Source organism: Meriones unguiculatus, chromosome 7, assembly GCF_030254825.1.
Source record: "Meriones unguiculatus strain TT.TT164.6M chromosome 7, Bangor_MerUng_6.1, whole genome shotgun sequence".
Classification (NCBI taxonomy): Eukaryota; Metazoa; Chordata; class Mammalia; order Rodentia; family Muridae; genus Meriones; species Meriones unguiculatus.
The window spans coordinates 92,880,504-92,907,207 of record NC_083355.1 but is presented as its reverse complement, the minus strand read 5'-3'; the positions used below and the strand labels follow the sequence as shown (position 1 = coordinate 92,907,207).

The following is a 26,704-nucleotide window of genomic DNA, read 5'->3' as shown; positions in this document are numbered from 1 at the left end:
TTTCTTAGGAGAAGTTTCCCAAATTACAACCACTTTGAGCTAGTTCATTCAAACCCATCATGAGCCTGTCAGTTTGCCTGGCAATCTTTAAGCTCCTTGGTTCTGTTTTTCCATATTTCTTGGGAAATATGTGTGATTCTGGCTCTGAAAACTAAGGTCACAAGGAAAAGCAGTTCAGATGCACTTTTAGTTGTTCATAGCTGCCACCCCTTTTAATTCAGTTATTTCTTAGAAAAAAATGCCACAAATATTTTTGAAAGTAGAAGGTGAGATGAGCACTAGATTATAGCGTTTCAAGCATTGGAGGAAAATTAGGAAAGGTGACCGGCCCTATGTAAACAGCTAAAAACAAACAAAGGGGAAGGGAGAGAAGGAAGAATGTCCACTCTCTTCACTGAAATGACAAGTTATACCTAAGTAGAGTGGGGGTATATGAATTGGTAAATGATAACAAGAACTGCTGGACCAAGAGCGGACCAGAAAAAGGTCTGTGAAGCAAGACTAGAACACAAATGCACTCATAAAGAAGCTTTCAACTGCATCAACAGACCACAAGCTATTTTGGCTAATTATTCAGGAGGGCAGTGGTTTTTGTTTTATAGATGGGAATGTGACTTAAATATTATCATAACAAAACAGGACTCCAATGTTTTGATTTTTATCTCCTTTTGCACCCAAATCCAAATGACATTCCATCTTTGATGTCCTATTGTTCTTCAGACCCGGCCCCTGGGATGTGGAAACTGTGATGATGCTCTTGGGAAGTGCTTCTGTCTGCCCCGTGCCAACCTCGGTGCTAGGAGAAGCTTCAAGTTCAACCCCAAAGCGCAGGGCTTGGCTCATTACACCTTCTCACTAGTGTGTCTCTTGGGGCAACAGTGGCATTCTTGAGTGTGACTCAGTCCTGCCAGCCAGAATGAATGGCTCGCGGTTAATCTGAGCTGAGCGAGAATAAAGGCTCTACCACCATGGGAGCGGAAGAAGCGACACGCTTTGCAGAACACAGTAAAAAAGCTGCCTGAAATTTTCTTGCCTGTCCTCTTACTATCAGATATCCTCTTGCCACGTGATACTCACTTAGCTTGTACTGTGGAGTACACATTGTATTTGTGCTCTGAATTCACTTCTCTAAGATCCCTTTAGCCAGGTACTGTTGTCATTTTTCTGTTTTAAAGTAGGAAACTGAATCACAGAGCTAAGAGAAAAAGTTGATAGATTGGTCAGGAACAAGAATCCCGCCAGATGAGCAAGAACAGACTGAGTGGTACTCAAGATTCTCATTCCAGGAACCATGAAAATTTTTTGTGGATTAAAAATGACTGCACTGATCCAAATAAAATATAATGTTTAGCTGACAGTCCTGTATTGGTGGCAGTTTCACAGTCTGGTGTAGCCTTCAAATGCAGAATGACCTAAGCCTATATAAGGTAATGATGGTAACAATAAGCAATGCTAGTGGGTACCTTCCAGACTGTCTGTGCTGTCCCTATAACTTTTTTGTTAAGTGTGAAATTAATGTAATGGATTGAATCAGTTCCAGAAAAATAACAAAAGTTTACTATTTTCTTTGAAGTGAGAAGAGGGTTCAACTCATAAAAACACTTGCTGTGCAAGCCTGACGACCTGAGCGAGGTAGGTCTCTGGAACCCTCGGTGGCAAAAGAGCAACTGGCTCCCCCAAAGCTGTCCTCTGACCTCCACAAGTGTACCATGGTATGTTTTGGCCCGTTCTCCCTCCCTACCACACAATAACAACAACAATAATATTGGAGAAACTCTATTTGGCCTCTGTGATACCAGGGCATTTTACATGCGAGAGAATGTTAAGGTCTTCACTAGCGCTAACTTAGCCCCACAGACTTATGCTAGTTTTAAAGGCAAATTGGAAACTATTTGCTGGAACAACGCCTCACAGCATGCCTTCTGATGCTTGGATTATATTTCTTAAATTCTGAAGAAATCTTTGCTTCCCCCCTTCTGTGCATTTTTGACGCTGAGCTGTTTCCGGTTTTCCCACACTGCTGCCTGTCACAAAAAAAGAAACCACAAAAATTCAGCAAAGTCGAATTTGCCCAAAGAGCTGCAATTCCACCCTGGGAGTCTGCAGGGCTTCCCTGCCAGCAGTGAGTTCAGGGCAGCAAGCTGTACTTTCAAAATCCCAGCCCCGCTGCCCAAGCCCAGCTCCTCACTAGCACCGCCCAGGCCCCCAGGCCCACACTGCAGAGCTCACAAGGAACATGTCGGCAGATTCAACACATGCTTTCAAATGGTTAGCTGTGAGCGGTTCAGACTGCAAGAGAGTGTTTAAACATCCAGCCGAGGATGATTAAAGCTCACTCAGTTCCTGTTTATCCACTTACCTATGAAGTAGGTGATTACAGCCCCATTAAGACAAATGAAGAGACCAAGACCAAGAGATTAAGTAACATGCTCAACATGGCAATCAATAAATGTATAATGAGGTAGGAGTTCAGTAGGCTGGGTACAGGGCCTACACTCTTCAGAAGTTCACTCTATTTTCTGGTGCAGGGCAGGAGGGGCACACAGTTTCTTTTCTGTCTTTCCACTAGCATTCACCTGTAGCCTTCCCACTGTCCTTCTCTCCGGCTCCAGAGAGTGCTCCCTCACTACAATGCATAGCAGGTGCTGAGTAAATATTTGCTGGGTAAATGAATAATGGCAGCAATATAGTTAAGAGAGCCACAGGGAATTGTTTCTGTTCAAGTCCACAATTTGATTCACTCTCTAAAGGGGAAAAAGCAGTAAGTACATGTTCTGAGTTTCTGACAACTAAAATTAAGCTTGTGAAGGACAAATGAGGAGGAGTCTTAATGAGTAAGAGCAATAAGTAAAAACCCCTAGGAAAAATCCCCAGGCAGAAAATGCCTGTATCTCTCAGACTTTGGTTGGGTACCTGGTTTTAAAATGGAGAAAACTGCTAGAGCAAACGCCCTGCCGATCTATTTCTAGTTAACTGACTAAAGGGCTGAAGGTAGAGGAAGGACAGTGCATGCCAGGCACGGGGCTGTTGTTTTTAGTATAAAACAGGTGGCTTACAAAGGGCATCAGGAATACCACTGCTACACAGTTCTTTGATTAATGCTGATGAAGTTAACCATCTAAACACCAATGTGCAAACAAAGGGAAAAGAGGGCTGAATCGGACATGAAATTGAAAGGATCTGATTTTGCAAAGTGAGCAAGCGGAGACACACTTGAGGGAAACACTTTTACCTCCTTTCTCTAAGCAGACGGTCCAGAACCATTACCTGGTACACTGTCTGCAGCCCTGTCAGAGGCCAGCACAGTCGGTTAGCCATTACTGGGCAACCTTAGAGCACAGTGGCTGTCCCTCCCATAGGGGCGAGCCCAGATACTTCTCGGGTCAATGCCTCCCCAGGAGATTCCAACCTGAAACTACGGCAGTGTTTCTGTCAGGTGTCCTGAAAGCTTTCTAGTGAGTGCTGTTAGGATTGGTGTGACACTGGAAACTGCATGAACCATCACAAATAACTTACTTGGAAGCCCTCTGGGATGCTGCCTTTCTGAGCACTTGTTTGTGATTGGAGGTGGGCTTGGAGACCAAGGTAGAGGAACCTGGAGGTGGTACCACTTTTTGTGGCAGGGTGTTTGGCTTCTGCCCACCAGCTGTGGCACTTGAAATTCTGCAGCCTGCACCGTTATTCATTGTCCACAAACTGGAGTTAGGCAGTGTCTGGCTGCCAAAGATTGCCTATAAGGAAAAGAAAAAGAAGAAATGATTGATGGAGGGCTCCTTCATCACTCCTGCCTGAAGTGATTTGTAATGGGGGGGGGGTCAAAGAAAAAGGGAAACTTTTAAGCAAGTTTAAGGAGAAGCTTCCTTAAGGTTGTCAGGACAGATCATGATTCAAAGAAGAGGGGTCTCTTAAAGAAGAGTGCCAGGGGCTTTTCAAAGCACACTGACTCAGAAATTAGAGCACCTGGGCGCTATGTGTGAGTCAATACAGATGAGAAAAGCATTTGGCCTCTCAGTTTAGCTCCCTTCACTGTTCATTCAACTCAGAAAGTGTTTAATGAATGTCCTTCTAGGTCAGAGGAAAACAGTCTGGAAACCTGGCTGGGATACTAGACCACTTCAGGACCCTGAATCACTGTCCCAGAAGGTCTGAAGATTGGAGGAAGGTGACCTGGGCTTCGTGACAAAACAGTTGGATAAACGAGGCAGGAACAGAAACTAGGAGCCACCAAGCCATGCATGACCCTGAGGGCTAGTTTCAGAATCCCAACACAGTAACACTTCACTGATCTAAAATTTAACCTAAGATGTAATGTTTGACAACACACAAAATAAGTTCACTATGTGAACACGTCATATGATGAATACAAAACTGACACTAGGTACCTTCTGCAGGAAGTAGGCCTACAAAGACCCAAAGCACGAACAAAACGTGGCAAGTGCCACACAGTCTGTGGAAGTGAAGGCACTTTTCTTCCTAATAGATGCTTAGCGATAGTTTTTCTTTTTTCTATGTAGGTGTTTGTGTTCCTGTAAGGTCGTGTACGGTATGTGTAAGGTTGATGCTGGAAATCAGCCTTGATGGTTATTCTATCTTAGTCATCAGGGCAGGGCCTCTAAATCAAATTCAGAATACAGTGATATGGCTGCTCTCACTAGCCATCTTGCTCTGTGACCCTTCTGTCTCTGTCTCCTGAGGCTGAATGACAAGCTAGCTAACACACCTACCTGGCATTTTGTTGGTCCTGGGAATCTGAACTCAAGCTCTCACATTGGTAAGGCAAATGCTAATGCTGAGCCATCTTTTTCCAGCGCCATGAAACAAAATTTTTATTTATTTACTCTTATTTAACTCAGTAGAATTAGTTTTTGTTATTGGTCCTCAATAGGATAAATACTGCTTTCAACAGGCATTCACTGTGAGAACTTTAATTGTAAAGTCATAGTAAGTGAAAATAATGACCGACAAAACAGAGTACTTTTTAAATAAAAGGATATCCTGAAATTGACTTCCACCACTAGATACAACATGTAAAGACAGATGAGTTAATGCTGTCTCCACATGAATGGACCTGACATGAAGGGAATGAATGAATGTATGAAGGGGAACACTCTCAGGAAACAGCAACTTTCTACAGCCTGTACCAGAATTATTTTGTCTTTTGTAAATTAGATATAGAAAAAGTTTAAAAGATGACTTGAGAGGTTGTGTGCATGACTTTGGGGGATTCTATTTTGGGAACTGAGTCCCAAAGTCTGGTTACTAGAATGTGACAAGGACTGAGCTGAAGAGTCTTGTTTGGAGTGACTCTGTTGATTGAGATGCCTGACCGGGAACAGAGGTTTATAAGGCAGAGAACCTGAGTGGTTCAAGCCGCCCGTCTGCTGTGGCTCAGGTTGGCCACAGTAAAAGACAGAGGGACCCACGGACTGTGGGAAGGGTGGCCTTTCCTTTATTTGGGCTGGGGCTCAAATGTGGGTCTGATGCTCACTAACTGGCCTCAGTTATTTAACCTCTCAGCCTTAAGTCTCTTGTAGGTACTCGTAACTGCATTGCTGGACCATTGGAGGTTGAGTGAAGACTGTAGGTTAGGCATTCAACAAAGGTGCCTGGACATTAACCAAAGCATCACACACACACACACACACACACACACACACACACACACACACGGACACTCAACACACACTCATTCCTTCCCAAACCTCTTTCTTGGTTTATGGAGGAACGGAAGAGCACACAGCCCACCTACCTGTAATCCTGTGCTAATGGTAGTTGGTTATGCATTTTTCTAACATATATTTCCTGGTCTTATGATGATGCTCGCTAGCTGGGAATGCAAACTCTTAAAATGAAAACATATGTTTAGATTTTCAAGTCACAGTTACTCAATTCTTTCTGGCAGAAATAATCTTTTCCTCTTCTGAACATTTATAAACATGTATTTGCATGGTTCTTATCAGAGTCAGGCCATTCTACCATGTATGGCAGCCATTTACAAACAAAGTTTTCTTCTTTTCTAAACACTACACAATGAAAATGGTTGTATTTGTTTGATCATATTTTTCTTTTTATTTGTTTGTTTTTTAAGACAAGGTTTCTCTGTGTAGCCCTGCCTGTCCTCGACTCTCTTTGTAGACCAGGCTGGCCTCAGATTCACAGAGATCCACCTGCCTCTGCCTCCCTGAGTACTTGGATCACAGGCGTGTGCCACTGTGCCCAGCTCTTCTTTTTTTTTTTTAATTGCTTGTGTTTAAAAGTTTTTTAGAAGGAGCATGTGAGTGTGTGCTTGTGCATATGAATGCACATGTGGTGGCTGAGGACAACTTTGGTGCCAGCTAGCCCTTAGGTAGGCACTAGGGAATGTGGGCTTCTCATGCCTGTGCAGCAAAGACTTGACTTGCTGAACCACCTCCCAAGTCCCTGTGATTAATCTCTGTTGTACCCAGAGTGCCCGATGCTTAGTAACATTCACACCACAAACAGAGAGTGAATGCACACAGACACACTCAGCGACAGAACAGCTTAGAGAGTGAATGCACACAGACACACTCATTGGCAGAGCAGCTTTTCGCTTGTCTGAGACAGGGTTTCTCTGTGTAGGATTTGGCTGTCCTGGAACTTGTTCTGTAGACCAGGCTGGCCTCAAACTCAGAGATCCACCTCCCGAGTGATGGGATTAAAGGCATGCACCACCACTGCCTAGCTGCCTAGCTCTAATTTATTTATTTATCTATTTATTATTTTTTTTAAAGTAACAACTCAGGGCTGGAGAGATGGCTCAGTGAACAAGAGCACTGACTGCTCTTCCAGAGGCACAGGGTTCAATTCCCAAGGCTCAAATGGCGGATCACAACCATCTTCAGTTCCAGGGAACTGAACACCCTCAGATATACATACAGGCAAAACACCAATGCACGTAAAAATAAATATGTAAATTTTAAAGCAACAACTTGATTTTCTAGTAACAGGCATGTAGACCTGCATGTGCATATAATGTTGGGGTAGGGCCTTTTTCTAGATTGTAGTATCTAGAGTGTAGAGTATATATTATATCTAATTCTGGGTATTATTATATCCAATTATATACAAGTTTTCTGCAGATCCAAACGAAGGACAGTTTAGTTTTCTTAAGTGCAAATTCTCTGCAAGGTCCTTCCATGCTGATGTCTTTGAAGAGCAAAATGAAGATGCAGAAATTCTTACTTAGGTTAGGCTGGCCTAGACATTACCACATCTCCTTTTCTTTCTAGTAACACTGTTCTGATTCTGTCCGAATAATGCATGCTTACCTTAAAAAATCAAAAATTATACTTCCTATTTCTCTTCTACTTAAATATAAGCACACGGCACAGTTCTGGACACTGAGGCACAGGCAGAAGTGCAGGGTGTGGTTTTAGGGCAGCTCTTCCCAAGCTGACAGACCGTGGATTACAGCCTTTGCTGACACTGCTCTGCTTCCCGCCAGATAGCCTGGGAAGAGGGGGATGGACAGCCTGCCAGAGGGGGATGGACTAGGATGAACAAAGTCAGTAGGTTTGCTGAAGACAGAGCAGAAGGAGCATGGGCTTCTGACGGCACCACGGTGTCTGGAGAAGCCGATTTCCACAGATTTCTAATTACATGGGGAAACCCCTCTAACATGCTTAACTTAGTTACTGGGTAGGGAGAGGTTAGCTGCTACATGAAGTTAATTGTAATCCTGATTTAACTGATTCTCAGTCTACACAGACTCAGCTTACTTAAGCTTTAACACAACAGGCATGGACTGTACTTCAGGAAGCACTTTCTCCAGTAAGAACGCTGTGGCCTGTGGTCTGATGACCACACTCGACACACTCAATGGACAATGAAGTGCTCGCCATTGTGTATGGTGACATATGCCAGCTGACATTACATCAATGTTAGACTCAGCAGTGGGGACAAGTCCCTAGGCAGCTCGCTGAAGCTGAGGCTAATCAGGACAAGGTTAACGCAATCGCATCCGCTAAGAAACAGCCTAGGAAACACTGGGGCTCCTTAAAAGCAGAGCTGTGAGTGTGTTTAGACCCCAGGGTCCCTCCCCCTTCCCTGCATCTCGGCTTTAATTCTGCCACTCTACCAATCACAGACTGTGGGGATTCTTTCTCCTGATAACCATGTGTAAAAGGACAGAAGTAGTAGATGAAGCTCCTTCTCAAGACACAAGAGGTTCAGATACACAATTATCAGCAACAAAGGGGTGATTGGTGGGTGGCTGTCATGCAGGGCATGACTCCAGCTGGGAGTCAGAGGTGATTCTATTGGCCTGCTCAACATATCTATGTCTCCTGCTGCTTTGCTGGGTGCAGGAAACAGCCATACCACAGCAAGGAGACTCAGAAAACTATAGCTTGAGGGCTGGCATAGCCCCAGGCAAAGGACTGGAAAGGTCCTCCTTTTCCCACAGCACAGGGTGCTCGTGAGTGGGAAGGAGGGGTTTCTGATAGAAGCACACAGGCTGCCACTGGAAAGGTCACAGAAGTCATGGGGGAAGCAGAATCTGGCCTCTTACTAGAAAGATAATGCTGTTCAGAGATTAAGTTCTAGGAGGCTTTAATTTTTTTCTTCCAGAAAAAAACACTTCTTTTGGCCTTCACTTAGGCTGGCCTATGATAGAGCAGGGATCTCTGCAGTAGAAACTCTCAATTTACTCCTGGAGCACCAAGGGAGGGGAAGCAGCAACGTCCTCTGTTTGAGCAGAGCAGCGCCGGTGTGTCCCTTTCATTTCAGAGGAGGAAAGGTTTGTAGGTGGCATTTTCTTCATATCATATTTTGACCTAACTAGGATAAAATGCCCATTAGTGAGCACAGAAAGCTACTTCCGAAAGGCTCCTCTGTGGCAGCTCACAGGCAGGGATGGTACACCTTCTTGCACCACAGACAGGAAAGGTGCCCTTTCCTGCACAATAGATAGGGACGGTTTACTTACTTACACACTCAAACTCCTATCCACACACTGGTCTACCGCCAGACCGAGAGCTGTTCAGAGAAAAAAATACACTTTACCACTTTTGAGAGAGCTTATGATGCTCTAGAAAACCTTGGAGGGTAAGGAAGCTGTTTATATTTTGGCAAAAGCAAGCTTCTAAAAAACACTTTACCACTTTTGAGAGAGCTTATGATGCTCTAGAAAACCTTGGAGGTTTTCTATGATGCTCTAGAAAACCTTGGAGGGTAAGGAAGCTGTTTATATTTTGGCAAAAGCAAGCTTCTAAAAGGCCTTTGTTTTACAGCGTATGCAGTTTTTGGCTGTCCTCCACTCACAATGTTTGTCAGCTGGGACAAGACTCAGGACTGAGGGAAAGGCAGTGCAGCTCTTGGTGCTGCTGTGCTCTGAGCAGGGCCATGGCTTGGGCGAGGATGGAGCTGAAACCCAGAAATGCTACTGTTTGTGTATGGAGGGAGACCAACCACACAAAAGTCAGAGACAGGATACTGAGCAACCTAAGGTACAAGCACATCCTTCCATTTCTAAAAGCAATGAACAAGGAAGAAAGCCTCAATGCTTCTGATGACTTACCGTACAGGAGGCAGATACAAGTGTTTACCCGACCAGAACAACTTTGAAATTCCTATTATCAACCAGTGAAACAAGTATGCTTCAATAGACAGTCCCTACATTAACTGCATTAACTGATATCTGAGGTGCAATGAAAATAATTCAAACCAGATAACTGAATGCACTTATAAGCCCCAGACTCCTCATAGCTAGCCAAACTGGAGATGCTATTTGTCTTGGAGTTAAAAGCAATTGGCTTGGGCCAGGGCCGCTGTGCATGACTACAAGGAAGGTAATTTGCCCTAAAATATCTCATGGCTTGCCTAGCTTCATCAGCAACCCCATTCCAAACCTAACAACAGAGGCAGTCGCTCAGACACAGGGGGAGGGTGGTGTTCGGGTGGTCACTCTAGATGCGGATGACTTGTGGCTCTGCTTTGCTCTCCTCTTCCTTCCTTGCTCCCTCCATGCCTAGCACTATGTGAATACAATGGCGCATGCACACAAAAGCTTGGCAGGCAGAGGGCTCATCTTTCTCAAAACACTTGAGTTTCTTTAACACATGTTCATTTGAAAAGGGAAAACTCTGTTAAAAGTCAGCTCCAATTCTACTCAAGGAAATACCTGCTAACATCTCATGTCTTCATTCTCTGTGTATATATATATATATATATATATATATATATATATATATACATTTCTAGGCACTTACGGAAATGGAAACACATGACATCTCCTGTTTTGAGACCAGCTTTTTCGTTCAAAGATCTTGTCATATCTCTAAAGGTGGACCTAATGTTGCTTTTAATGATTATATATTTTCTTTTTAAAAATTATTTACCTTTATTTTATGTGCATTAGTGCTTTGATTGCATATATATCTATGTGAGAGTGTCAAATCTTGGAGTTGCAGACAGCTGTGAGCTGCCATGTGGGTGCTGGAATTTGAACCCAGATCCTCTGGAAGAGCAGTCAATGCCTCAACCACTGAGCCACCTCTCCAGCCCCTTGATTATATATTTTCTATGTGGTTACCTGTAGTTGGTCTTTATTACTTTATGGGTCCTTCTTTTTCCCACCTTTTATCCCCCCCCCAACCATTTCATCCCCTATCACTAGAAAGGAGAGAAAGGGGAGAAAGATAGAGATCTCTGAATCAAAGCAACAAGCAAAGAAGAAACAAAAGGAAAGAAAAACCTACAGAGTAATAAAGATCTGACACACCTCTGCTAAAGCAAGAGGCAATCCTAGCTACTGTGGACAGTCCGAAGCAGCCGAAAGCTGTGTTCACACCTTGGATTAAAATGAAAATATATTCTTATAATATTTCTGCGTTTTTAAAAGAAACCAAAGTTCCAGAATTGTCACTACAGCTAACAAATCTGACTTAAGACCAACAGTAAAATATTACACAGCAACATGGGATAGGTTTATAATTGCTAGTCATATAAGTAAAGCTGTAACATATGTTTAAATAGAATGATAAAAACAGTATTTCAAATTTTCAGTCTCCACTTTGAAAACACACACACACACACACACACTGGCTGAGATTATGGTGTGTGTAACTCAGGCCTTCATGTTTGCTTGCCTGACAGACTGGGCTATTTCCACTGCCTTCATATTCTTTTGCTCCAAAGCTTTCCTTTTGTTCCTTGACTTTCCTTTGGCCATGATGCAGAAATGGCGTGTACTCTATAAAAGGTCCACCATAATGTGATAATGATGCTGTTTTTCCTTCTAAAATTTATAAGGCAGCTCTGTCTTTGGAAATATGTGTTAACAATTTACAGATACTATTCTAAAGAATATTCATTTTATCTGGTAGTAATCCATTTAAACTTACTCTCATATTTCTCTCTCTAGCAACTGTGAATAAACTAATTATACATCCCTTTTTAGTTGTCCAAATAAATAGCTAATTAATATTTTATGAGCCTGGACCTTCTCCCAAGACACATCTAATTTCATCTTAACCAAGTTCTACTTCTGGGAGAAGCACAGAAAGTTTAACTAAATCTTCCAAGTTGAAATTACAATACTATGTGCATTTAAGGTCTGGTGAAACATTATTGATATAGCCAAAATAAGGAGGCAACTTAACTATTTACTGATGAAAAAACGGAAAAAGAAATGTGATACACATAGATAACAGCATGTTCTTATCCAGTTAGAACATTCTACTTTGGAAATGGACACTTCATGTGTGGTGGGAACATTTTTTCCACATGCTACAGTTTCGGGGGCCGGGTAGGAGGAACAGCAAACAGCCTTTGAACTCACAGACTGTGGCCCACTGGTTAGTGCAACCACGATGAGTGTGCCTCAGGGGGCAGAGCCCCCAGGACTATGCGTCCTGAGGACGTCATGATGTTATGGAGCATAGCTCTGCTTGCTGCCCTGTGCTCACCACATCCCTTGTAATGTAGGAGTTGTATGGAAACTCTAAGGGGGCGTCCAGCCCCTCACTGGCCAGTAGCACTGGCACTCAATAATAATACCTGATCTCTTTCAGGCATTGCTGCTGGAGCAGATTAATGATTCAACCACCAACCTTGAGTAGAACCTAGAGATGCAGAGTGTTAGCCATGACCACTACCCTTAGAAAGAACTTGGAAAAACAGATTACTTAGCAAGGTTAGGTAGAGATGTTTTTGTCAATGACTCTGATAAAGAAAATCTAGGGAACAATTTGAAGTTCAGAAAAGCTCATTCTTAATAGCTGAGCTAGGGACTTTTTGATATTGGTGAGCAAGAACTATACCCCAATTAACACTAGCAGATGTGACTCACTGAAGCTGGGCTTCAAGGTGATTAATTTCTTGTACCCATTTTGCCCTCAGCTTCCTGATGTGATTTAATAATTGTTAATGAGCAAATGTACAGCTTGAGGATTTAAAGTAGAAATGGCTGATTGTTTTGTTTTGTTTTTTTCAAGAGAGGGTTTCTCTGTATAGCCTTGGCTGTCCTGGAAGTCGTTCTGTAGATCAGGGTGGCCTTGACCTGAGATCCGCCTGCCTCTGCTTCCAGAGTGCTGAGATTAAAGTCCTGTGCCACCACCACCCAGCTTATTGGCTTTTATATAGAAGTTGAGGTTTGTGATTCTTTTAAGTTTTTATAAGATTACTTTTTAAGATACTTGATTCTTTCTTTGTAGCCTCAAATTACAGCCTGTTGGTAAAGAAAATCTGGCTGAGAAATTACCTTTCTTGCTCTTACTTTGTAAATGTATAACAAGTTGCTTAGTTACAGATGTATATGGGTTCTAGGAAATAATTTTATTTATTTATTTATTTATTTATTTATTTGTTTATTTTTAAACTTTTATTAATTACACTTTATTCACTTTGTATCCCCCATAAACCCCTTCCTCCTCCCCTCCCAATCCCACCTTCCTTTCCCCTTCTTCACACATGCCCCTTCCCAAGTCCACTGATAGGGGAGGTCCTCCTCTCCTTCCTTCTGATCCTAGTCTATCAGATCTTATCAGGAGTGGCTGAATTGTCATCTTCTGTGGCCTGGTAATGCTGCTTCCCCCTCAGGGGGAGGTAATTAAAGAGCAGGCCAATCAGTTTATGTCAGAGGCAGTCCCTGTTCCCATTACTGTGGAACCAACTTGGACACTGAACTGCAATGGGCTACATCTGTGCAGGGGTTCTAGGTTATCTCCATGCATGGTACTTGGTTGGAGTATGAGTCTCTGGAAAGACCCCTATGTTCAAATTTTCTGGTTCTGTTGCTCTCCTTGTGGGGTTCCCGTTCTCTCCAGATCTTACTATTTCCCACTTCTTTCATAAGATTCCATGCACTTATGCCCAACAGTTGGCCATAAGTCTCAGCATCTGCTTTGATAGTCTACAGGGAGGAGCCTTTCAGAGGTCCTCTGTGGCAGGTTCCTAACTTGTTTCCTGTTTGTTTGTTTTTTTTCTCTTCTGATGTCCATCCTCTTTGCCTTTCGGGATGGGGACTGAGCATTTTAGTCAGAGTCCTCACTCTTGATTAGTTTCTTTAGGTGTACAGATTTTAGTAGGTTTATCCCATATTATATGTCTACATGAGTGAGTATATACCGTGTGTGTCTTTCTGCTTCTGGGGGAAATAATTTTTTTATATTAGTTTTTCACCCATAATACATAAAGCATTTGATCATGTGAGGGTACTGGAGCACGTGTTTTTCTTATATATACTCATTGTAATTGTTCACTTAAGGAAAAAGAGACTGTAACCACACTGTAATGTTTGTACTGCCTGAAAGATTTTGCTGGGATATATAAGATGTGGAAGAAAAAATAAAGTTGTTGGAACTCAATCTTCGGAGTTTGCTCCATCCACCCGATGTGTGAATGTGTATGTATGTGTGTGTGCACGAGCAGGTCTTCTTTCTTCTTCTTTCCTTTTCTTAGATGCTAGCTACCTTCCGTAGCAGGCCCTACCAGAAATATGGCCTGCACTTGCCACCATCAGTGGAAACCTCTGTCTGTTCTGGCCTGGAGAATCAAGCTTGCTACCCTCAGAGAAAGTCTGCTGGGTCATCAACCAGCCCCCTATCTATGCCCTGCCTCAGTGTACCCTGTGATGTCAAAGCTGGCCTTTGATACTACAGTATGGATGAAACTTAAGAATGTGAGGCTAAGCGAAATAAAACAGTCACAGAAAGGCAAGTCCTACAATAGCCTATGTATATGAAAAACGTGTAGTAACCAAATCCTTGGTAACAGAAAGTTAAATGGCAGTGCCAGATGATGGGAGGAAGCAGAGGAAACATTGTCCAGTGAGACTTGAGTTCCCATCCCGCATCAGGCATGTGCTGTAGAGATCTGCTGAACAGCGAACACGCACAGTTAACAACACTGTACTGGACTGCCAAAATTGCTAAGAGGGTGTATTTATTTTATGTGCTTTTTACCACAATGAAAAGCTATGCTAAGAGCAGCTGAAATTTTTTTCTTTTTTTTTTTTTGAGACAAGATCTCCTTCTGAGGCCAGGCTTACTTTAAACTCTGATAACCACCTCTCTCAGATGCCCAAGCGCTAGGATTGCTCAGTCTAAAAGGAATTAGTTTTTAGCGAACTCTTTATCATGGGTCAGCATTGCTCTAAATGCTTTACATGTTAAACTCAGCTAAACTTCCACCAATCATCTGCAGTGGGCTGTACCATCATCTCTGTTTATAGAAGGCACACTGTAGAGGAATTTTAATATAGAACATGGCTCCTCTGTGGAGAAATCACATCCAAAGACCTTCTAGGTCTGTGTCATTTTGCTGTAATACAGACATGCTTTAATCCCAGGAGGTAGAGGCAAGTGGATCTCCGAGTTCAAGGCCAGCCTGGTATGGAGCAAGTTTCAGGAAAAGAAAAGCTTAGGTCCAGGTGGTACATGCCTTTAATCCCAGCACAAAGGAGATAGAGCCATGCAGATCTCTGAGTTGTGGTCAGTGCTGTTTAGGCAGTTTGGTTGAGAGACAGAGAAGAGAAAGAGACAGAGAAAGAGAGAGACAGACAGACAGATAGAGAGGAGGCAATTTTACTGACAGAGTTTTACAGAGACAGCTTGAAGAGATAACAAGCTAGGCACAGATGAAGACAGAACAAGCCAGAGAATGAGAAGAAGCCAGAAGATTACAACAGATTGCTAGAGTTAGTTTGAGGCCAAGGAGAGAAATTCAGTCAGAAGCTGAGAAAAGCCAGCTTGGAGAGGAGTTTGAGCCAGAACAGCTGAGTTGAACCAGCCAGCCAGAGTTCAGAAATCTAGAAAGGGCAAACTTATTCAGCAGTAAGTCTCAGAGGCTGAAAATATTTTAGGCCTAGATCAGATTGTACGGAGGCTGGAAACTTCCAGGACTAGGCCTTGTTAGCAGACAGAGGCAGTAAGCCTCCAAGACAACAATCAAATTAGGCAAATAAAAGTTACATTGATGGCTCACACATATGAAATCGTTTGTCCATGAGAACGTGGTTCCTTCGTAGTAAGCTGGGATTTATAACCCATGGGTATAAAATGGCCACCACACTCTCATGCCTCCCTTCACTGGGTTATGTTGACTTCCTTTTAGGGAACATTTACCCAAAGCAAATCTCTTCCTGAACCTAGCACTGCCCAGTTGACTGGACTGGTTAGCAAGAAAGCTCTGGTTCCTCCTGTTTCGGTCTTCTCAGCCTGGGATTGCAGGCGTGCATCACCACACCCACTTTTTACATGGGGGATGGAATCTGAACTCAGATTCCTTACGCTTACTCAGCAAGCAATTTGAGCCATCTTCCCAGACCCAAATCTGCTTTCTACCAAATCACAAAAAATAAAAAGGAAATAAAATCACCTATAAGCAAATCCTTGCTAATTATTATTTTAAAAGTCAGCATGCATGAGTATATATGTATACTCGTATATACACAAATATGCATACATGCATGAGTGAGAGTACACACACACACACACACACATACACACACTAGTTGAATATCCTTTACCCCAAATTCTTGGGTAATATTTCAGATTATAGACCTCACCCGTTTATATAATGAGTCATCTTGAAAGAGGGCTCCAAGTGCAAACAAGCAATTTGCTGAAGTGTGCCTTATACATGGAGCCTGAGGCCATTCTATATAAGATTTTGAGTAATTTTGTGTATGAAACTCTTTATGGCATGGAATTTTCCACTTGTGGTATCATGTTAGGTCTCAAAAAGTTCTGGATAATGAAACTTTTGGATTTTCAAGTAACTGAGGTTCAGTCTGTACGAAGTCAATTAAAGGTAAAGCAAGGAATTCAGATTGAAAGCTCAACTGATTAACAAAGAGAGTTTCAGAGTTGTATGTTCAATGGCCTATTCTGTATTTTATTTGCTAGCAGCTGTAGATAATTAATTGTATATTAGAGCCCCTGATTTCCTATTAACATGTTGGAATCTTATACCTTTTGATTAGTGAAACGAAATAGTAAAAAGTACTAAATTCCATCACAACTGTAAATTCTCTATTTATAGATATCTAACTTGTCTCTTTCCTGAAATGAATGGTTTGTTTTATTTGGCCCAGAATCGTGTGCAGTTGGCCTACTGTGCATGTCTTAAACAGACCTTGCTGTCATGTATTCATTAAGCAATTTTCCTGTGCCTGCATCCATCTCAGATGGAGTTCTTCCTGTTAAAGATGTCTTTCATCATTTCACACAAAACTACTGCTTTGAATCTCCCCCTCTGTGTGCAGAGACAGAAACCACAAGGCCGGGTGCAGAAAGGAAGGTCCTACAGCAAACCCCAACCTAACCCTCGAGAGCAGTGAGCGGTTCTCTACCTTCCCAGTTGTGCTGACTCCCAACCGTGGAATTATTTTGCTGCTACTTCATAGCTTCATAGTTCCTACTTAATGGTAACTTCCTACTGTTATGAGCCTTAATGTAAATATCTGTGTTTTCTGGTGGGTCATCTAGACCTAAATGGGTTGTGACCCACAGGTTGAGAAGCCCTGCTCTTGCTGAGCAAGCACACTCCTTAGCACTGGGGCATAAACACCTACAACCAAGCTGGGGTCTGCTAAGGGATGGCACTGTCTCTGGGTGACAGTGTGCGGCTGGGCAGCAGCAGTAGGGCTGAATACCTCAGTTCATTAGTGACACCTATGTAAATAAGGGAGCTGAGGAGGAGGGAGAGAGAAAAGCACTCCGAAGTCCTCCGGAACAGCTGTGTGACTAGAGCAGTGCGCTGAAGGGGTGGTGGGATAGGGTGCAGTGGGATGGAGGGATTAGAGACAACATTCACCTGGCACACAGAAAGCACTTCCCGTGTGCTGTGTCTGCCCAAATCACTGAAGGACATTATCACAGCCGCTGCTTTACAAAGCAACCTGAAGGCAACCAGGGGACTTCTTTCACTGCCAGCAATGAATTAACACAGCAAAATATAGTCTATAGTGTGACCAACGTGTTAAGATTCATATCCACAGGGCATCGAAACCATAAACCTAAGCCAGGTGTGGTGGCGTAAGTCTGTAATCCCAGCACTCAGGGAGGCAGAGGCAGGTGGATCAATGTGAGTTTGAGACCAGCCTGGTCTACAAAGTGAGTCCAGGACAGCCAAGCTACACAGAAAAACCCTGTCTTGGTGAAGAAAAAAAAAAAAAAAGTAGAAAAAAGAAAATGTAAATTAATATGAATTATGCAAGAATGTTAGTAATATTTACATTTGTAGACACATGCTATGTTCCCTAACAGTTTTCTCATAATACCTAACAGAAATAAAAATAAAACAGTATCATTAGTAACAGGGTTAAAAGAAAAAAAAAAAAAGCTATAGCTGAGGAGACAGGAGTGTACATAAGCTCTGAATCTGGAAGCCCCTGGAACTTATTTCCAGGATCTTGCATGGCTCATTAGCTTTTACCTTCTGTTGCTAATGAAGTTCAAGGGAGGGCAGAGCATGCGAGTTTTAAAAGTCTTTGCACCCAGGAACTCCTTAAGATACTTATTGAATTAAGTAAGCATTTGAGGTGGTTGGGAGAGTGTCTAGGCCTTAAACAGGTTTAATAAATTTTCTTTGAGACTGTGTATATGAAATAGCTGGAGGTTAAGACAGCTGAATTATAACTTTTCTATATACATGTGTCAGTAATAACTTACTGCTATTTATGTAAACACACACACACACACACACACTTTACTGTGTGCCTCAGGGGCAGCACCCAGGAGCCGGAGTTTAGATGTCGATGCTGGCAGTCCTGGGGTCCAACCCTACTGCTCACATTTTGCACTTATATGACCCTGAGAAAGTTATATGAATAATCTTTTTTTCTCATTTTGAAAAATGTGGCTGATCAGCTAGGTATAATGGTGCACACTTGTAATCCTAGCACTCAGGGAGGCAGAAGCAGGTGGACCTCTTGAGTTCGAGGCCAGCCTGTTCTACAAAGCGAGTCCAGAACAGCCAGAGCTACACAGAGAAACCCTGTCTTGAAAAACAAAAAACAAAAACAAAACAACAACAACAGAAACACAGCTAATCAAATGCAGTTAGTTATAGGGAGTCAGTGAATCAATACAAATATAATACTTGGTTTGGTAACATTTGGTTAATTGTTCATTTGAGAATTACAATCCCAGTGGTTTCCACACAAATCTCTCATCACTTCCCAATTAAAGAGAAAGAAAATGATATTCGAAGAAGTTTCGATAACCTGTTCTAGGTCATGCCCTGGACAGAGAAGACTTAAATCAAAGCGTTTCTCATGTGACTACTTCCAAGGCCAGTAGGGCAGTTTTCACACACATTATTCATGTATTTTCACTAAGAAAGAAGAAGAGAGTTTAGCTTGGCAAAATCTAATACATTAGAGTAACCCAGAAAAAATAAATAATGAAAAGCTAGAAATGCAAGTGTTAGATGAGTTCCAGATAAAGGTCAAGAGAAAAGTGTGTGTGTGTGTGTGTGTGTGTGTGTGCACACACACAAATACTAGAAGAAACATAAGCATGTAGCATGTCAGAACATTTGAGTCCACCCACTTCAGCACATGTGCATGAACTCCTCCTAGGCATGCCCTCAGGCAACCCTTCCTCTCTCACATACACAGGATTTAAGGACACCTCCTGTGGGGGTAGCCTGCACCTCCTGCTGGGCTAGCCTGCTAGCAGCTCCCTGCTATTGCTTACTGCTTAAAAAACAAAAGGATTTCTTCTCAGTCCCCTGACAACTCCCAAATACACCGCAGCCCGAAGCTTGAGGGAAACAGTTTTCCTCCCCACAGAGGGCTGAGCTTCTCTAGACAGATGCAATAGACTTTTAGGAGCAACATAACAAGCCTAGAATGTTTCTATGGGAACCTCCCATACCTGTACAGTACCGCATACACACACATCAGTGGCAATAGGGTCCCCCCTCCCAGGGCCTCCCAGCTAGTCACATACACAGTGAATGCCAAGGTACTGGTCCTGCTAACGGGAGGAACAGAACCCTCTGCTTCGTGGGATCCAAAATGAACTTGTTTCCCTGTGAGAAGGGACGCAAAGAGCGGACGGGTGAGAGGATGAGGAACACAGAGATGCAGTGTCTTTCTACTCTGGGATACTCACGCACGAACTAAATCTTTGAAAAATGGAAGGGCTTTGGAAAGAAAACAGAACCCGTGACACATTCAGATGTGTTTAAAATCTCTCCTCGCCCCCACTGTTGCAAAAAGAGACTTCAGCAATTCTGCCTTGGCCACCAGAATGCCCTTAACTTTTTTTCTGTCTTTTGGGCTCCTTTTCAGTCTGGATGAGGCAGAGAAGAGAGTGGGAGGGCAGGCAGAGGGACTGGGGCTGGGAGCAGAAGTTTAACAAAGGATCACTTTAACAGAGACTACTGAGTAATGGCTTTGCCTGTGCCAAGAATAACATCAGCTCAATGTCGCCAATTAGAATCAGGTCAGTTGGGCCTCACCGCTGCTCCAGCCCTCCAGCCGGACCCCAGCATGAGGTACTACTCATGCTGATGTCACCAGTAGTCACTGTGGCCCCAGCAAGTCCCCCACTCAGTTCAAAGAAAAGTGCTTTTGCACTTTTCTCTTGTAGAGGCAGGAAGCCAGTAGGAGAAGGAAGTGGCAATCAGGGAGGCTACAGGGATACATCACTCTGTAAGAAAAAACTCCCAGCCCTAATGCAGGACTCCAACAAAGCCCCCAAAGCACACTGAAGCGCATTTTACGTGAGTTAAGACACAGGCTGCACCTGAAACAGTGCTTGACTGAGCCAGAGCCTATGAAGCAGTGTCCATTAGGAACAAAACAGAAGGGAGGACTCTGTCCGGTTCCTTATCTCTTGCCTATTCTAAGCTGTAAATCCCGGAGCAGTGATTACTGAGCAGAATGTACCCTGATAAGAAGGATGAGCAAGGAGGTGTTCTGATAGCTACTTATGAGAAGGCTGTGGGACTGGACATGGGGTAAGAAAGACAGCAACAAAGTTCCCATAAACATGACTGCTTGAAATTTTATACGAGTGATACTAAGTTTTAAACATATATAGTTTCCCTTCCAAGGGCAACCGACCAGCCAGAAGGGGTACCGGGAGGGAAGGGAAGAGGGAGAAGGGGGGGAGGGAGGGGGAGAGGAGAGGGGAGAGAGAGAAGGAAAAAGAGCAACATAAGAGAGAGAAGAGGAGAAAGAAGACAGAAAAAGAGAGAGAGAAAGACACACAGAGAAAGAGAGAGAGAATATTAATATGAATCTCCTTGCTTCTGGATGGATTTCACTGAATGGTCCCTGCAAGAGTGGCATCAGCATCCCTCAGTAGCTTGTGAGAAATGAAAACAACTGGGCCCTCTCCCCAAACATACTCATATCAGACATGGGATGAATGGATGATCAGTGTTTTAACTGGCTCTTCTGCTGTCCTGGACAGGTATGTACAGACTATGGCCTGCAGGCCAAATCCAGCCTGCTGCCAGTTTTTGTAAATGAAGTTTTACTGAAACACAGCTACAGTCATTCCTGCACATACCACTTAGCAAGGCGGAGCTGAGGAGCCACAACAGATTCCATGGCCAGCAAAGGTTACTGACAGGGAAAGCGTGTCAGCCTTGTGCAAAGTTTTGCAAGCTACTGGGTTGAGTATTCACTTCTTTTGTTTATCATGGCTATTTTCTCTTCTTTCTGTTACCACACTTTGCCAATGGCTCTAAGTGACTTTCTTCTTTAACTCCCAGGTGACATGATCCATTTCTCTCTCCAACTCAGCTCATGGCAATTTCTAGTATAATGCTAGGCATCGACAAAGAGCAAACATGATTCCGCAGAGATGGTTGGATACCCTGTATCCACACTTACACCGTGAATCAGAACTTGTCTCCCTGAAGTGAACCTTAATAGGCTGAAAATCTAAGTGCAGTTAATACCTAAGTGCTCCAACTGAGGGCAGAAAAGGATGGAGAACTTTCTTTGCAGGTAATGTAGGGAAAGCCATGCAGGCTATCCAAACATTTACTGAGAGATCCCCACATGAAAGGTGCTCTTTACAGGAGGAATTAAACACTATCTATACTGTATGATAATGTACCTAAGCACAATGTAAACATAAAGACTCCTTAATACAGCAGACTCCAAATCTTGCCTGTGGATGCATGTTTGATAAACCCAACCTTAATTCTACAGGGGAATCTCAAAGAGGCAGTTGGCCAAATTGCTGGTGACCTATTCTTTAGGAAAATGGCTTAAAAGCACAAATACTGTCTTCACCCCTGAAGAGTTAACACAAAGAAAGACACGGGTCACACTGAGGACACAACCCATGTCTAAGTCAATAGTCTGGCGGTAATTAGGACGGTCAGGTCTAGCACAGCTAAGTTAAAAAGCAAAGGCTTGGAATCTAGCAGGACTTTGCTTCCAGTGTGGAGTGACTAACTCAATGTCTTCTGATTAAGGTACTCTAAATCACTAAACTGTACAAGTTAGAACACCTAATACCTCATTTGCTGTCTTGCTATAAACCTAAGCTGGTAGGGTTTAGTTTTTCTTGCTTTCTCACAACCCTGGGACTTAACTCTTACTCATTCTTACCTAAATCAGTTGTGGTTGTGAAGAACAAGGACAGAAATAAAATGATGTATATATACATATATAAAACTATGATGAATGATTTTCTGTTCTTTCTCTAGGAGACACAAGATAACTCCCTTCTTGGGAGTTCTGCCTCCTCCGTAAGACAGATATTCTGACAGATCTGAAAAAACATATTTTCCATATACTTCATAATTCAGTGAAACTAAACTAAGATAATCCTTAGTGGGGAAAAAAAATCCACACGAGAACAGCAGTACTCAGAGTTTTCAAAGAAATGTGTGTTGCTGGAAGCTAATCAAAAGCATGAGAAGGACTCAAAAATGAAGCAGTTTCTAAAAGTGAAAATCAGGAAAAAAAAAAAAAAAGCCTTCTTTCTCCCCAAACTTCAATGCTCTATATACAGCTTCTTTTATTTAGAAAATGCTGCTTACCACTTTAGGGTCTAAAATGTAGTTTAAAAGGAGCCTGCGGGGCACACGAGATGGCTCAGTTGGTAAAGGTGACTGTTGCCAAATCTGGCTACTAGAGTTCCACCCCTGGAACCACCAAAGTGGAAGGAGAAAACTGACCCCCAAAGGCTGTCCTCTGACCTGTACAGGAACACTGGGCCACACATATACTCACACAGTCTGTAATTTTAAAACATTGCCTATAGTTTTGATTAAACAAAAAACCAAAACCAAAAAAGAGACCAGTGGGACGAGAGAGATGGCTTAGTGGGTACTTAGGCGCCTACTTCCTAACTCGACAACCTGAGTAAGAACCCAGTGCCTGTATGGAAATGAATTCCCACAAACTGACCTTCACATACATGCTGCACCACACTCAAGGGCATGCACACACACACACACACACACACACACACACACACACACACACACAATGAAACACATAGAAAAAGAATGAAAAGGGATCAATGATATAGATTCAGCTGATGTGCTATTTCCATCCATGTGTGTCCTGGTCAGCAGGTGGCTAACTGGCAGCGCTGGGCAACCACCATGAAAAGTTCAGAACTGTAAACAGCTTTAAGAAACTCACAGACTGATAAAAGAAAGCCTACGACACATATTTACATCTGCAACTGTGAAAATGCAAACTGGCTTCCTTGATTCTGCTACCTCAAAAATTCTCCATGTGAAGAAATTTTGATGTGACAATGAGCAGTTAAGATGAGGTGCTGCAGTCTATGCTTTCCCAGTGAAAGGTCTGAAGTTTTCTCCGGTAAAAGTGATCCTCAGAGCTACTGACAATTGTCTGCACTTATAATTTCTCAATTATGATACATAAATTGGTAAGCCACACTACTGTAGCTAAATACCATAAGGTGACCCATGCAGGCAAAGCACGATGGGCAGTTTATTCTGGACCATGGTTTGATGGTTATTCTGGATTGTCACCTTGATCAACATGTGGCGATTAGCATAGCACACCTTTGCCTGTGGCTGTGATGATGTTTCCAGAGAACATTAGGTCGTGAAGGCTAGAGCCCTTAGGATATAATAGGTGGGGTTGTAACAATAATCAAGATGGAGGCAGTAGGTCACAGGGCACCTGTGTGTCCTGGATCTGGCTCCTTAATGTTACCTCTGCTTCCAGGTTGTCATGAAGCGAACAGCTTCCTCTGCCAAGCTCTTCCTCCATGCTGTCTCTGCCTTGCTATGTGCTTAAGTTTAGTAGTTGATAAGTAAAAATACTGTATGATAATAGCTCTCCTCACAGAAGAAAGCAATGGTTGAAACACTGTTTTCATCTTTATGCACAATCTGACATATTATTTATTTATGAAAAAGAAGCAAAGAGCAGGAAATCCAGAAAATGGTTCTTTTCCCTCTATTATGAAATACGAAAGAAATTGTAATTTAACCAAATAACCCCTCTTGCAGGATAGGGTCACGGCTCCAGTCAGTGTGCACCATACACCTCACACATAGACCCAGGAGCTGACCTGTCATAAGCAGCAGGGAGGACACTGTTACAAACAGTGCCCAGAACACGGCAGACACAGCAAATACTTGCTGAAACGAACAGCTGTCATTTCCAGAAATCAAATAACCTAATGTATGGACATTTTTCTTCAGAGACTGCAAGCTATATGATAGGTCATGAAGGATTCTTATGTACTTGCTAGCACCAAGTCTAAGGAGGCCAGAAATTGGTACATTTACAAATAAAGGTGCTTAAGATGCAGCTTTAGGGAACTGGGAATTAGACTGGGAAGCCAGTAAGATCATCCAACAGAAAAAGTAAACATGCTACTAAAGGGTTTTACAAATTCAAATAAAGTGACCATGTCCGATGCCTGCCCGGCACCATCATCCAACAAAGCTGAGGCTACGGCTCAAGAGCGGCACTGGGACAACCTGGAGCAGGTGTGTGCAGGCGTGTGACAGTCTAGTCATGCCTTGCCCGCCCATTCCCCTCAACTTGTCTTGCCGATAAAACGAAGACACTACCTTGCGGTTTTCAGTTACCTGGTGACGGGCTCGACTCTGGTCCAGAAGCTGCCGGGACTGAAGTTTCTGTTGTTCAAGCTGCTGGAGGGCAAAATGGAGTTGGTAACTGCCTGCTGTGGGGTGGTACTTGTGCTGGGGGACCACTCCTGTAGCCTTGCTGTACGCATTGTTCTCCACCTCGCCCTCCCAGGCAAAGCCACCCGTCTGGAGGCTCCTGAGGAGAAAAACAGACACGGTTTTAGCGTGGATCTGGTTTTAGTGTGTAAAGAGATACGTGTCTACTATTTTTCCTTTACAGGACCAGATACCAGTTAGAATTACAAAGCAACTTGCACTATTATCTAGGTTCTCCACTAAACCAGATCTTCGTATATTTTGTTCTCTCCTTTGGTTTCCCAACTTCTCTCAAATAAAGAGATTTCCAAATATCTAGCTAAAAGTATGTCTGTGAAATGTGTTTGTGTGTGGAAGGTTTTTGCTTTCCTACAGTTTCACCTTCGGGTAAGGCACCCCGCTTGCTCAGGGATGGGGGTGCTCAAGTTTGGCTTCTGCAGAAACTGCTAAATTCATGCTACCTGCTAATCATCTTGGCCTTCAGGACCGAAAGACTCAGAGCTTAACTTTATTTGGCTTTCGAGAACATCTGACTTTTAGCAATTCCTCTGAAAATACCTCAATGTGTGTATCTATGTATGATATGTGGCTCTGTCACCTATGCTGTCATATCCACAACAGTATGTACACATAATAGATACTTATGAATGGACTTCTGAACATATTGGAGAAAGGTGGTGAGCACTGGTGGAAAACAAGCACCTGAATGACTGACTGAAATGTCTGCCTGATTCACAAGGCAGGGGAATGAGTGAGAGTTAAGATGGGATTACATGGTTAGGAAACAAAAGCTGGTGTGTGGGGAGGCAAGGCATGTATTCATTTGTGTGCACAGACAGATGTGTACATGTGTTCACAAGTATGTGGAAGTCAGAGGTCAATATTGAGCGCCTTCCTCAATTACTTCCCAGCTGATTTTGAGACAGGGTCTCTCTCTGATGCTAATTCTGCTAGAATGGAGTCCCAGCAAGCCCCAGGGGTGCCTGGCTGACACCTGCACACTGTGGCACTTGCCTTATTGTTTTGAGGGCTGAGGATCTGAATGCAGGTCTTTGCTTACGCAAGAGGAACTTTACAGACTGGGCCATGTCCCTAGCTCCTGGAGACTCTTATCTCCTTTTTCTTACGACTGAAGGAAGACAAGCTGACTGATGGTAACACATAAGACAGCAAGAGGACTATGCATGGAAGGGGTAATGGAGAAATACATTAAGGCTTATTTTATTTTATTTGACATACGGTCTTCTAGGCTGGCTTTCAATTTGCAAATCTCCCTCCTGCAGCCTCTAAGTGTTGGGAATCCAGGTATGTGGTACCATGTCAGCGAGATAATGGAGTTTAAAAGATAAGAAGGCTCAAAGCAGGAGTGCCTTGACTTCAAATGTAGACAAAGGGAAGGGACAAGTGACTGGGTTGAATTTTCTTGAGATTTTCATGTTAGTTAAGCTAGGTCCTGCTTTTAAAAGAGAACAGAAATTTTGGTGGGTACAGAGATGGGGATGGATCTAGAAGAAATCAGGTTGGGGTGGTAGTGAATATGATCAAAATAGTATAAGAAATTCTCAGAGATTTGATGAAAATATTATTAAAAAAAATCTCCATGGGGAACAATTAGTCACAGAACTGGAGGTTAGAAAATTCACCCACAGAGATTCTGCTTCAATTTCTGGCTTGATGGTTACAGAAGCTTGTAGCCACAGGGAACAATCTAGATTCAGTAAATAGGTATTAAGAAAGTAAAGCAATAAGCACTTCAGACCAGAATTAACCCCACTGGGTAACTTGAGTCATTTTATTTGCTAATAACTCTTTCAACAACAAACATTTCCATGAGATGTTCATTTCAATGCCTTCTTGCTGTATGTTAGAGACCAGAGTCTGTAGTCAGGTCCTTGATTTGGGGAGATGCTCCCAACGTTCTCAGGCATGTGAGAAAGGGCACCTGGATATACAGGGCAGGGCATGGGCAAGAAATCAAGTCAGAGACTGTGGATAAGAAGTGTTCTTCCAATTCCACATATATTGAAGAGGCTGGAACACCATAAACTTTTATAGTGAAATATGTTTTTAATCTCATCAGTAACAT

The 26,704-nt window shown here is 42.9% G+C and overlaps 1 protein-coding gene across 10 annotated transcripts in view; it reads right to left on the bottom strand.

Annotated features, from left to right (window-relative positions):
- Positions 1-26,704, bottom strand: part of Ttll5 (tubulin tyrosine ligase like 5) — a 248,791-nt gene that overhangs the window by 45,869 nt on the left and 176,218 nt on the right. For 9 of the 10 annotated variants that reach the window (XM_060387889.1, XM_060387882.1, XM_060387886.1 and 6 more), the window contains 2 exons: positions 24,523-24,718; positions 3,517-3,731 (listed from right to left, as the gene is read on the bottom strand). In XM_060387889.1, coding sequence (XP_060243872.1) covers positions 3,517-3,731; positions 24,523-24,718 — 411 coding nt within the window. Of the gene's footprint in view, positions 1-1,781; positions 2,025-3,516; positions 3,732-24,522; positions 24,719-26,704 lie in introns of those variants that run through there. The other variant, XM_060387885.1, reaches the window with a different exon arrangement.